Below are 14,655 nucleotides of genomic sequence, written 5' to 3'. Positions count from 1 at the left end.
AGGTTACACTTGAGTAATTGCACCTGAATCACAACTTCCACTAACTTTTCCACTTCTCTGTTTCTGAATCAAATACATTTTGTAGTAGTGACAAATCATTTAAGTAGTATTGTGACTAACTTAAAATGAAATGTAAAAATTCAACAATTAAAAAAAAATTGTTTCTGTGAAAGTTAGTTTCTTAAATGTCAAAAGGGTTTTAAAAAATGCTAAGCATTTTTTTGTTGCTGTTTGAATTTAAGTCATTATTATAAAAAGCTGTTTCTTAAAAGATAATTGTGTATTAACATACAGCATGTGGTTCAGCATGGCAATACATCTAAAAGTAAGTTCAATATGACATTTATTTCTCAAATTTATGACAAACATAGAGTAAACATAACTTTTGCAACTGTACTGAAATTACAGTGACTTAAGGGTTTATTTTAGCAAAACAATCTTCAATATACTACCTTTATAATCTCTCCATTTTCCAATTAATATGAATAACCTGATAACCCTATAATGTAATGTATCCCATTAAAAAAAAAGTTTCAAATTTTATTACATTGAGAAATTTGACAAAATAAAAGCACAGATAATTTTATATGTACTTTTTTTTTTCAAATAAATTTAATTGTTCTGATTCAAATGCCACTGGAAATTATATGAAGGGAGTGATGAAAACTACAAAAAAACAATGGCATAATACAAAAACTCTAGCTAAACTGTTAACAATATTTTGAAACCTGCATAAATCCTCTGTTTATCTTATGCAATCTGCATTACAGATTATCAACCTAACTTTTTAAGGAGTTTGAAAACTTAACATCCTCCTCTTCTTGATTTTTTATATACAAAATACTCTGTTACTGAAGTAATTTATGTACATTTTCACACAAGATAAATTTAGTCCAAACCAGGCCTTTAAAACAAACTGAAATTTCCACCAACAGTTTAAGATCTTATTTTTTCAACAGCAGTTTTGGAAAATCTGAAGAAAAAGCATAATAATGCTTTGTATGAGGAAGGAGAATATGTGAAAACAAATACTTGGATTAAATGAAAAAAAAAACTTATTTTTTCAAATTCTGACCAAAGTAATTGTTTTTAGTCTTAGATCCAAATGCTTTTAATCAATTAACAATGAAAAGAGATTTACAACAGCACAGTTTTCATTTGTTTTTTGAATATTAAAGAACTGAACATTATAATATATAAATGGTTTTAAAATAATGTTTAGATTACCAAACATCTCTAAGAAAAATTCACATGTTTATTATAACAATTTGAGAAAGAAAATGAATTTTCAGTATTTTTCACAAACTTAGAATTTTTTAAAGTTTTAAATAAGTAATGTAATAAAATAACTTTAAACATAAATCTTTATAATGTCATCAAAATATTTAATCATACTATTAAAAATACATATCTATTTCAGAAAAATGGCAAATAATGCAGCCAACAGTTTGCAATAAAGAAGCTATAGTTTCATAGTAACAAATTATGACATCCTTTGTCTGAAAACCATAATAATAATAAAGATTTGATTTATAGATAAACATTATAAATCCTGTAAGGTGCACCCATATTATTAATATTGATGTTGACATAAAATTGATAGGGATATATATATTAATCATAATTCCTTGGCAGCAGTACTCTTCTTTAAATTCTCTCAATAACCATAGCGTTCCTGAAAAGAAAAAAGCCCAAGTAGATAATGACACTAAGATTAATAAAACTCAACTAATTTTCCAATGTTACAAAATGTTTATTTTTTAAATTCTTTCTCAGTATTTATATTCTAATTTCATTGCATTAAAATCTCTTTTTAAAGCATTCAAAACAAGTATTAAATACCTAACATGATGTTTATTAAGAACTAAATGAGTCATTTGAATCAACCTTTCGGAAAATCTTGAACTAATGATATACTGTCTAAATACTAACATTGATAAAATTATCACCACCTGATTATGAAGTACATGAAACTACTTGTACTTGACAGTATGGATTGACAAGATACTTTTATTCCTTTTCAGAAAATTGTCAATGTAAAAAATTTAAATGCTTTTTTTGTTTTTTTACACACTCCCTCTGGAAATAATCATGCCAGATTATGTCACAGATTTTCATTTCAATAATCACACAACAGCTACAACCTTCATTAATCCCACTCCTATGCATACACACAACTGCTTTTATTGTTCTATTGACCACCCCAATGATCTGGAAGTGAGAACAATATTTTTATCAGTGGATCGTATACTTCATTTTAAACAGTTCAGTGGAATTACTTAAAGAAAATGTGAGAATTCTTTATCAGTTTAAGATAACAGATGTATTGACTGCCACTTTCAAGATGCATTTCAAAAATTTTAACCAAGATCAAGTTGTGCCACTTTATTGAATTACTTCCTTTCCAAGGTAACATACGTATGCACCACTTCAGTACTTGCTGCAAACTTATTTATCCTATACGATATTCAAACTTTTTAGATACTATACAGTTGAATAAAAACAAAAGCTTCCAAAGTCTTTTTGATAGAGTCTGTTTAGACTCTATCCATTCTTTGAATACAAAGCTTTGTAAAAGTTGCAATGAAAATCTTAAGTTTGATAATTTTATCCAACCAAATTTTAATAGTTTTTACTGGTGAAAATTTTGTTTAGGTAATATTCAATTTAACCCTTTATTTATAAAATAAATTTCAAAGGTTATTACAATTTACCTTTTAAAAGGGCCTTTAATTTAACCAGCTATAAAAACATACAGGAGCAGTCCATTAAATCCAAAACTCTACAAATAGCTACTGAAGTAAATTTATGGTGAAAATCTTTCACAAGAATAAATATTAAAATTTATGGTTGGCTGCTTCTATTTGTTTAGAAGAAGAATCGTGAATGTCATTTAATATTTTATTTCAAGAAGAAAGTAATTAACAAATTCATTAATTACTAAGTATTTCAGCTTAATATGCTACAGCTTTTGTCATGTTACAAAAACAGCAATACTAAAGTAGTGATTATTTTTGAGTATGAATTAAATTTGGAGTTATTAAAATTGAATAGTGAGAAAGCACTATTTATGTTTTTTAACTTTCTAGTTTTTGGATAATTTGTTTGTTGTTAAACAAAGTTATACGCTGGGCTATCTATGCTTTGCTCAACAACAATATCGAAAATCAATTTTTAGCATTATAGGCCTCTCACATTTGGTTCTAAGCCATTGGATAACTTCAAAATTTTATGTTAACCCTAATTTATATTGTAGGCCCATTAAAATCAATTGTATAACTGGCATTTAAGAAGTTGCATTTGACCAATACTTTTTTTCTACTTGCTACCTTGAAAAGGTACATTATAAAACAGTAAATGGTTAAGAGTAAAAGGTCAGGTTGAACAGTTACTTAAAATAGTAAGAAAGGTTTTTTAAGTTGAAAACTTCCATATATAAAACTTTTTTTTAAAAAAACAGAAAAAAGAATTCTCAGGATGCTTTAAAAATTGAAGTACCAGGATCTTCCTTATAAATGTAGTGAAGATGCTGTATTTTTAAACACAGATCAAGTTGTATCTCTAAGAAATTAGAAAATAAAGTTAACTAAAAGGTTGGTATTTAAGATGTTGTGAGAATTGTTGCCAAGTTTCAGCTGCAGGTGTGGGAATTCCAGTTTGTCAACTGTAAAATGAGTGTTGGAACTTTTCAATAGCAATAGAGTGAAAAATATTAAGTGTAAAACAAACAACAATCAATTTCAAGTACAATGTTTGATAAATGCATCAGTAAAAAAATAACATGGTGTACAGTTGTAAAGTAATTCTTACTCTCATGGGGATGGGACACCTTTATGTCTCTACACAAAAGAACTGAAATTTGAATTTTGTACCTCTCAAGAACTTTTTGGATTTTTCCAGTTTACCATTTTTAAAGTTCAGATAAATAATAAAATATTAAAAATCATATTTTTTGTTTTTTATTGTTATAAAATTTAAACTTGCACTGGGAGAGTTACTTTTTTAAAACATCAAAGTGAAAGAGTTAAGACATTTATAATACTAGTGAAGAAACAGTCACAACTTATGAAAGAGTATCAAATTTAGCCAGTCAACAGTGTCAAAAAAGAAAAGAATAAAGACACTTTACATATATTAAAATAACAAGTTATAGTACTTCCATTATTTTTAAAAAATAAACTTTAGAGCCATTATTAATCTAGTCCACCATCTACTCTATCATATTTAAATATTGTGATTTTATGATGAAACTATACCAATGTTAACTTATATTTAAATAATTTTCTTAAACAAGTTTCTTAGATAAAATAACTACAATAACTCTTTTGTAAAGAGAAATCAATACTGGACAATTACAAGTTGCTTTCTTGTCAATTTTGACCATGTTCTTCAATAACTTCAATAAGTGCAATTTCATTTAGCATGATGTACAAGTCCCATAAAATATTTTAGGAATGAGGAAAGTCTAAATGGAAGAACAAACATTACATTCTTAAAATACAAAGCTAAAACTGAAGGAAAAGAAAAAGGTGAATATTTCACAAACTATCTAATTTAGCATCTGAATTCAGAGCTATAACTATGGCAGAGGAAGGGGTTCAAAGACTAGGTCTGCTGTGGATATTAAATTGCCTAGTTAATTAATTTATGGATGAGCAACAACTTCACAGGATTTTAGTTACAGAACAAAGTTATAGTATAAGAATGGTGGTCTTAAAAAACAAACACTTAAGCAAAATTTCCCAACTTCACAGTTCAACAATGACTAGTAAAAATTACAAGTTGACAAAGTGCACAAATAAAATATGACCCAGTCATATCTACCTGCAAAACATAAAGGGAGTGAATTACAAGTAGTTAAATAAAATTACATAAATGCAAATATCAGAAGCCAGACAGTATTTAAATGAAAATACTTCTGATAAATCTCATGCCTAAACTTACACAAACATTAATACACTTTTTTTTTTATGTTGACAAGGGTCATCAAGAGATTGTTGTATTTTGAAATGTGACAGCTTTAATAACAGACAACAGGATTTATATAAAACCACTTCTTCCAAAATTTTAATAACACTAGTAATGAAATAAAAAATATAACAATAATAAAAAAAACGAAATCCATATTTTTATTATTTTACATAAATAATTATATTTCTTCTTAATTCAAACCTCTATGTTAACTTTCATCTTTGCTTTATAGAAAATAAATGAACATATGCACACACCAGTATAAAGAGGAAATTGATTCAGGGAGCTAATATTTTCCTATATATTGATGCAAAATTTAAACCTAGATGAGCTCTCTTCAGAGAATGCCCAAAAGGAAAACCCATGTCACACCTAAAGGTAGACACTCCACAAGAGTATACTCATGAGAAATTCCATCTTGTCTCATTCAGGATATAGTCTTAGCCTAAAATGAAAGAGTCCCAAGTGTCACATGAGCATAATACAGACATGACTAACCAAGCACCTCCACACAATCAGTTGACAAGCAATATGCATAGTGGGGTTAGGGCATAATTATATGGTACATTGCGATCTAACCTTGATTCTAATGTGTTAGGAACAAAGATCCTGTCAGGAGAGAGGAACCACAGAAGGTAAGAAATGTATGAACAATGATGACAATATGCACGAAGAAGAAATATGAAACAATATACACGAAGTCAACAGTTCAAATAAAACCTGTGGAAGAAAGTGAAAACCACAATAAAATACCACTCTGGTAATGGTAGAAAGAGGAAAGGTTCAGCTAAGAAAAAACAATCAGAATAAAGTGGAAAAGGAAACTGAACAGCAACTGAGAATGCAAATGTAAGAGAAGTATGCCTGAAAACCAACAAATCATGGTGAAAAGGTCCATATTAAGATGGTCTACAGGAAGGAAGAGGCAAAAGGATCCACATAAAAAAACAATAACAAAAGTAACAAGTAGACAGCATTGAAGAATGACAGGAATGGGACCAGAAAAAGACAACATGGAGTATTCAGTCCTGTGGAGAATAGACTGGATATATCCAACACACAGGAGAGAGTAAGAGAGAGAAAAAGAATGGGGTAAAGGAAGAGAAAGCCCAGATGCCAAATGAAGAAGAGGTGAGCAAGGCTGAGAATAGGTAGAGAAAAGTTGGAGACCAGTCCTGCTTGAAAACATTGGTTGAAATGGCAAGAATATTAGAATTTTGGAATACAGAGTAGCAAAAACAGATGAAAAGCATACACAACAGAGAGAACAGAACACACTTTGGGTAGAACCCTGTTGGAGTAACAGGCAAACAGCTATCAAGTTTACAGCCTTTGACACATGACCACCCATGATAGAAATACAATAGAAAAAACTACCAAAATGGCAGTTCCAAAAACTGGAAGCAAAGAGACCTTTGAAGGTTGAAACATATAGAAATTGGGAAACAAATAGAGTGAATCCTGACCACCTGAGAGAGTTTGTTTTGTTTTTTGAATTTCATGCAAAGCTACTCGAGGGCTATTTGTGCTAGCCATCCCTAATTTAGCAGTGTAAGACTAGAGGGAAGGCAGCCAGTCATCACCACCCATTGACAATTCTTGGGCTACTCTTTTACCAATTAAATGGGATTGACTGTCACATTATAATGTCCCCACGGCTAAAACAGAGAGCATGTTTGGTGCAAAAGGGATTCAAACCCACGACCCTCAGATTACGAGTCGAAAGCCTTAACCCACCTGGCCATGCCAGGCCAACTGAGAGAGAGAGAGAGAACAAGAAAATACAGGTGTGGAAGGAGAGCTCTCAAGAATGAAGAAGAAAAGCCAATAACTCATGCAAAATAGAAAGTCTAGTCACAAACTGATGAATGAATTACAGAGAGCAATGTGAGGGAGACATACTGTTGGTAGAAAATAACTCATCCACACAGCAAATGATTGTTTGTTAGCGCTTTTATTTTGAGCAAAGCTACATGAGGGCTATCACTGCAAGCTGTTCCTAATTTAGCAGTGTAAGACTAGAAGGAAGGCAACTCTTGAGCTACTCTTACTAATGTGATGGCCAATCCCATTATAATACCTCATGGCTGAAAGGGCAAGCACGTTTTGTGCGACAGGAATTTGTTTTCACAACATTCAGATTATGAGCCAAGTGTCCTAACCACCTGGCCATGCCAGACCACTTTCTTAATGGAAGTATTACAATAATCCTATACTATATAAAAAATGTTTGGTTCCTTTCATAATAATAATAAAACCACTGAAGCTGGAATGAATATGAAGTTTGTTTTTGTTTTAATATAAACTACCACAAATCTCACATAATTGAATAATTGAGATTGCAGAAGAAAAGAAACAAGTCACTTTTAGTGAAAGAGATTAAAAGGAGTTATTGCACATTCAGGTTGTGTTGCTATCCTGTTGATGGAGAGCTATTGTCACATGATGATGCCATCAGTGCAGTTCAAGTTAAACAGAAATTTAAACAAAACCTATCTAAACATTAGTTGCATGCAGATCTCTTAAGCAGACATGTGAGAAATATAACAATTCTTACATGGAGGCGAGTTTTAGTCTCCAAATATTTGCTTACGAGATTGAAGAGTATCTTCTGTGCTACAAAAGTGATAACTTCTGTTAACTCAAACTAAAATTAGTTTATTTGCAATTATATAATACAGATAAATATATAAAATCCCATTTTCAGGTTAACTAAATAGATCAATGCTAGAGTTACAAATTTTCATATCATAAAGAAATTGACTAAGGACAAATCAGATAGAAATCCATTCAATAAAATTACATCCAAACTCTATTTTGATATGAAAAAGTACATTTTAACATTCATAAATAACTTTAGTTTCACGTAGATAGTTTGAATTATGTAACTGACACATTCTATCCTTACATTTGGCAATATTGTGTTTCTTTACAGACAAATTACTACCAATAAAGGAAATAATTTTTAACCTTCAAATATTTCACCACTGGGTGGGTCTGTATATTGTATAATGTTACTTTTTTTCCTGCACTGACTAAAATTATTTAGTGAAATCAACCATTTTCTATGTGATAGTCATAAGATAAAGAGAATTAATTAGTGGGATTATTTTAAATTTTGAGGGTACTTTTATTTACGTTTTTTTATTTACTTACGTTATTGGGAACCATTTAACCAGTCACAAAATCACAAGTAAACTGATGAATAAATAATTACGACTTTAAACTTACTAAAGATTCGTATAATTATAAATGTACTACTCATAGATCAAGTGCCTTTATTGATAAAATTTATATTCAATATCAAACAAAACAAAAGAAGACCATAAAGAACACCTTAATTTGTCACATCATTTATAAACGATGTTCCATGTGATTCAGCATTAATATATTATGATGTCAATTTTTTATTTATTGTTTCATATCACAGTTTGGGTGTGCATACAATTGACCATTGTTTTTAAATCTTACTCCAAACATTCTAAAATGCCAATGAAGTTTAATTTATGTGACAGTTTTATATAAGTTGATAAGTTAAATCTAATTGGTAATGGAATCTTCAGAAATTGAGACGTTACGACCACAGCTGAATTTAGAATATTGCTAATTACTTTAAAAATTATCTTAGGAAAATAAAACATTGTTTTTGTAAAAAAAATATCTTAGTACCTATGAAGGAAGGTGAAACTCATATTTTACAGTTTTAAACTTACATAAAACAGAAAATCAATTTAAAAAATTAAACAATTTCTTTGTAACATATATATATATATATATATATATATATATATATATATATGATATTATCAGTTACAGTTTTCATTGCACCATATAAACAATGCCCCCAACAAACCAAACATGATACTTTAGTTATCATTACAACAAACTATCAAAATATTCTTTATGATATTGAAACTGCTTTAAGTTTAATTTACACCTCTATAAATAAGACTCTCAGACATCTTCTCTAAAGTATAAAGTTTAAAATTTTTCTTTTTGAAGTATTTAAAAAGTTAAAAAGAAAATTTAATGTTTTACTGGGAATGATTTGTCTGTGAAGAAACTTAAGTGTCAATATATATATTTGCACAAAGCTGACTGAGGATTTTTTCTGATAAATTTCCCACTTTTAGAACTATAGACTAAAGGGGAAAAAAACCTTGCAAACAATACCTGTTACCACCTTTTTGCTACTCTTTACAAAATATTGTTGAAATGTCCATTAACTTATCCCCAGAGCTGAAATAGACATGATTCCATAAATCACAAACAAGGATAAAAGTGTTAATTATATAATTAACTATATAGTGAAACTAATGTTGTTCATGATGAACATGATAATGTAACTCAAGATTGGAATAGAGCTCAGTTGTATTGAACATACTTGGATTTTGATCTGTCCTTACTCTACAGAATTATATGGAAGTCAAAATAAAAATTTCACATTATATATTTATTTATGTGAAGATAATATTTGTAACTAGAGTTGGTTGGTTAATGATAATGAAATATAATCAAGATATTATGAATTAATTTTCACATGTGCCTTTTTATTTTTTAATTATAAACACACTGTCTATATGAAGGTGAGGAGCATCTGCTAAGCCATAAAAGTCCTATCTCTATTTTCTTAATTAATAATTTTTCTTTAGACTCTGGAGAAACCCAACTAATTTTCATCTTCTACAGATATTACTAGTCTCTTAGCCTTTAAACAATGTGTGTCTGAGGATCAATTACTGATGAAACCTTTAATTTTATTTTTCACTTAAAAAGTTAATGTTTCAAACACTTATCTAAAACATTATTTAACAAAAGTTGCTAAAGCTTGCATGTACCCTTATATTACGATATTAGAGTACCAGTGACATGTAATATAGTCTTCAGATGACAATGACTTTCTTATATCTGCCCTAAGATGGCATCATAGAAATAGACTATAGAAAGTTTTATATGAAAATATATTAATCTACTTCCATTACAACCAAAAACTCAACTTCATTGCATTTCATAGTTATACTAACTGGTATAAATTAAGGGCAATTTAAGTTTATACTACAAAGTTCTCAGTAGTTTGACTAATTAAAGAAAACAAGATGACACTGGTCTACAGTGAATTACATGATAGAAAGCAAATAATTTCTTTATGTGGCATGAAAACAACTAGCATGTTGTGCAACGTGATTCATTACTTATGAATGCTGAAAGTGCTTGGGATACCTTTTCTGCTCCATCATAGAACTTCACACAGTAATGACTAAAATTTTTACTTGAATACCACTTTGACATTTTTACAAACTCAAGCAATACAAAATGCTATTTTGTGGCCATTACCTAATTCTAGACATACATGCATGCATGTGCAGGTGTGTGTGTGTGTGTGTGTGTGTGTGTGTGTGTGTGTGTGTGTATATATATATATATATATTACATTAAATGTGATGTACCTTTTCTTGAGTATAAATTAAGAATTACCACTTAAATATGTACTTTTTAAGAATATCAAACAATTCCCAAGAAAAAAAAAACATCTAGAAAAAGTTTGTTGTTTTTGTCATTAATGTATTATAAATAGTGGACAGACAAGAACTGCATGCAGGGTTAAAAAAGGACAATAAAAAAAACAACCAAAGCTCAAAAATTGTATACATATTTTACATTTTAATTCTCAGATGCAACATGTTAAATATTCTGTCAGTTTTATACTCAAGCTCATCAAATGCACCTTCACCTTACACCAATTCTTACATGCAACATGCTATTAGGTCTTACCAAGGCAAACTGATGTACTGTTGTTAGACTGGAGAGCATCATTTCCTCTGTAATCAAAACACATACGTTAAACATAACACATTTAACATCTTTGACTAAAACATTTCAATATAATAACTCATCTTGAAAAAATTGTATGCTTTATAACACTGAATAATTGCTCTCAGTTGTTAAAAAAAGTAGTAAGACAAACCTCTAAACCTTTCATAATGTACCTTGAGGAATTTATGACATGAGAGAGAAGTGTTATAATGCATGCACACATGGATTTCTTTGCATTATCATCCAGTGACAAACAGAATTTACCTATTTCATTAGAGGGTTGTTTTTATTAATACTACAAATGACCATATTCTTGGTAGATTCCAAGTTGTGTGTTATGTAAATTAAATAAGAATCTATATGTTAATTACTTACAAAATCAGAAAGAAAAGAGCAGTTTTAATTTGATGTGATCCACTAATCAGCTGGAAATAAAAGCATGGGAAGGAAACCAGTGTGCACAAATGTTATGCAATCATCCTTCAATATCTGTCGTCTTATTCAAGAGTATAAGTCATAGAAAACTGAAACGACAGCTATAATCTTTCACCCAGACACATGAATAACATGTTATAACTAGTTATTTCTAAACAAGTAAAATGTACTGCACATATTTAAAACTTTTTATGAATCTTTAAAAACTTTCATAAAGCATTTTGGGTCCTTTTAATAAACTAACAAGTTTTTTTCTTTAAGAAAGCTCCTGAAAATATTACATTATAGTTTAAACTAAAAGTGTTCATGAGATTTCAGTTGACTTAAAAGAACATATGTGTAAATATTAATCAACAACCAATACAACATTAAGAATTATTTCTGAAAGTAACTCAGGCTTAATTTCCTACTTTTCAACTGAAGAGTTCTCATGAAATTTAGAATTTTTGTTTTTTGTATTTTCTCTACTGTTTATGATATACAATTAGTAAGCTCTAACAAACTAGTTTGACAATTTTAGATGTTTAATCAAAGCTTCTGTATTTCCTTGATTCCAGCTAAATTTGATTTATGTTTAACAAGTTCTTGCAAAATAAATTTATGACAGTTGTCTCTGTAATTATGGCTGTGTGCACACACTTAGAAAATTAACATAAGAACAGTTTTTGCACCAAAGGTATCTCAATATTAAAATAATGTGCCAGTGAAAATAACATGCATTTTATGTTATTTTATCTCCATCATTATATGTTGAGTTCTTTAATTCTTAACACCTACATACAAACACACACAATGATCACAGTGTAGCCTTTTTGTGTAACCATTTAAATAATGTCTGAACAACTTCTGTATAGATTATGATCTCTATATCTGTACTAGCTGAAATATGCAAGATTTGCATATCTTCAAAAGGAAAGAAAAATTCAAAGCCTTTTCAAACCTTCAATGACCATTAACTAGGTTCATGGTCTCAAAGACAATTGTGCAAAATATTCTTATTTTAGCCCATTTTCTACCTACTGCATGATACAAAAGTTTATTAATGTCATATATATATAAGCACAGTCAGTGAAAAATTGTATGATACTGAAAAGTTACTACATAAGAACATTTTTAGATATGCAGATCCAAATTTTGGTAGTGTTTTATTTTTTTAATTTGTATCATTAAGTCATAACCAACTTGACATTTCTGTACACTGTTATCAGCATCAATCAAAACACAACTAGCTTACTATCGAAATAATCTATATAGACAGAACCCACTATGCGCCTAAACATGCGTAAATATGTTTTAAAGTAAAATGATATATCAATTTTAGATTGTGTAGAAACTAAGCCATATTTACATATCTGACATCACATACACTATACATGGAGGTTCTGAAGTAGATCATTATATTCACTTTTCTTGTGCAGGATCTAAGCTCCATCAGGATATTTGGCATCATATAATATTTTTGGCTCACTGAATAAAACATTCTAGTTTTACACACTGCAACAGTCCTGATAACACTTGAGTTTGTCTACTCCCATTGGTAATAGATTAAAAGGGAGTATATAAAAAAGAAATAGATGGTCAAGAAAAAAATCATCAGGTTGTCAAACAAAGAAAATACAAAAACCACTTTGGCACAGTTTCAGAAACAACGCATTTTTGTATTTCTGCTATTTACAACATGATGCAATACTCTTTTAAAGCATTCACACATAAATATGTTTTATGTACATGTATACATATACTTCAAATATATCACAAACCTAGCTTTTTCTCAAGACAATATAATATTGCTTGAGTTTTTCATTGGCAATAAAGTGGCACAACAAGTTTACAAAAAAAAATTTATTTGGGTACATTTGATTACATTACAATAAGACTAAAAGGGAATTTCATAATTCAAGCAAAACACAATTGTATTATAGTTTTCAAACTTTTGTTTAAGAAACCTCAAAACAAAAAATCAGACCACTCTTGTCAAATTTTCTCTTCCAGAAATTGCCAATAGTTCTCTCTTACATTTAAAACTATATTATTTATAACCAATAGAAAGCCAAGATTTTAAGTTATCAAATAAAGTATTATATCATATCTATTTTGCTAAAAAGAATTGTCTATTTAGTTTTCAGTTTGAACTGGTTGGTTGGTTTGGTGTTTTGTGGCACATAGCAACTAGGCTGTCTGTGCCAAACATCCAGTAAAAATGTATAATCAAAGTAAAATTAGTAAAACTCACAAAAGGAAATTAAGGTGAAACAAAACAAAGTTTAAAAAAACAACATACATAGCATTAAAACCAATTTTTACATCAAGTCTACAGAAGTAAAGGAAAAATACAGTAATACAAATTGTATAGAATTTTCTGTGGCATAACTGTAATTACCATAACTCACCAGGATGACTAATAAGTAAGTTCAAAAATCAGCGCAAGTCACCTGCAGTTGCCCTTTCCAGTCATGGTTTCAAGTTATTTGACATTATGGCCATTTTCTAATTTCAAATCAAAACAGATGCACTTTGATTCTTAAAAGGGAATCACATTAAAAAAGATCAAATGTATAAATTAAAAAACTTAAATGACATTAAAAAGATTAATATCCTTTAAAAAACTAATTACCTTTCCAAGGTGGATAGTGTCACCATCACCAACACTGTCTAACGTTATGGATAAACCTTGAGACAGAACATGTTTAAAATGGTACCATCGTTGAGTCATAATGGTGGCAAGACAGTAAAATTGACTTATTGCGACCCGAGTGTTACACAGGCAACACATTGGTGCATCAATCCCAGATAAAAGAAAACAATTAGTTAAAAACTGTGACCAATGCATAATCTAATAAGAACTTCCTCTTTCAGATCCTTATGGTAGCAGGATGGCCAAAATCCAAAAAAAGGTTTTATTTGGAAAAGCTTGTTTTCACATTCCTCACTCCAAGTCAACTGCCAACTGGCATGGAGCTGAGCCTCGAATACAGGACCATAAGTCCATGTATGAAACAGGCACAGCAGTGATTGTGCCAGACCAGACAGATTTAGCTGCAGTATCAGTGAGGTCATTCTTGCAAATACCAATGTGGCTTGGTATCCAGAAAAACTGGAAAGAAGTAGATGTTAAAGAGAAATGGGCCAGTCAGTTTTGAATATCGGCAAGAACTGGTGTGAAGCAATTCTAGGGCCAATAGAGAACTAAGCAAGTCAGTATAAATAGTGCAATTTGAGTACTGCTTGGCTTTATGTGATCCAGGGCAAGAGAATTGGTATACAGTTCAGCAGTGAACACAGAAGCTGTAGAGGAGATTCTGCATGCAACCACCAAACAACAACAAACCATGGCAGAGCCCACAGAGTCACCTGGTTTTCAACCATCTGTATAAATAGGAATAGAAGGATGGTTTGAATAAAGGTTCAGCAAATAACACACAGTATTTCCAATCG

The 14,655-nt window shown here is 29.9% G+C and overlaps 1 protein-coding gene across 12 annotated transcripts in view; it reads right to left on the bottom strand.

Annotated features, from left to right (window-relative positions):
* Window positions 1-326: 326 nt before the first annotated feature.
* ArfGAP3 (ADP-ribosylation factor GTPase activating protein 3) overlaps window positions 327-14,655 on the bottom strand; it is an 86,543-nt gene continuing 72,214 nt past the window's right edge. For 5 of the 12 annotated variants that reach the window (XM_076448388.1, XM_076448389.1, XM_076448390.1 and 2 more), the window contains one exon: window positions 327-1,675. In XM_076448388.1, the coding sequence (XP_076304503.1) occupies window positions 1,658-1,675 (18 nt within the window). In that variant the 3' untranslated portion in view covers window positions 327-1,657. Of the gene's footprint in view, window positions 1,676-7,528; window positions 7,588-10,743; window positions 10,791-14,655 lie in introns of all 12 variants that reach the window. The other 7 variants (XM_076448391.1, XM_076448393.1, XM_076448395.1 and 4 more) reach the window with 3 other exon arrangements.

The sequence above is a fragment of the Tachypleus tridentatus genome, chromosome 8 (genome assembly GCF_004210375.1).
Source record: "Tachypleus tridentatus isolate NWPU-2018 chromosome 8, ASM421037v1, whole genome shotgun sequence".
NCBI classification, from domain to species: Eukaryota; Metazoa; Arthropoda; class Merostomata; order Xiphosura; family Limulidae; genus Tachypleus; species Tachypleus tridentatus.
The sequence above is the reverse complement of the archived record's forward strand: the minus strand, read 5'-3'. Positions and strand labels throughout refer to the sequence as shown.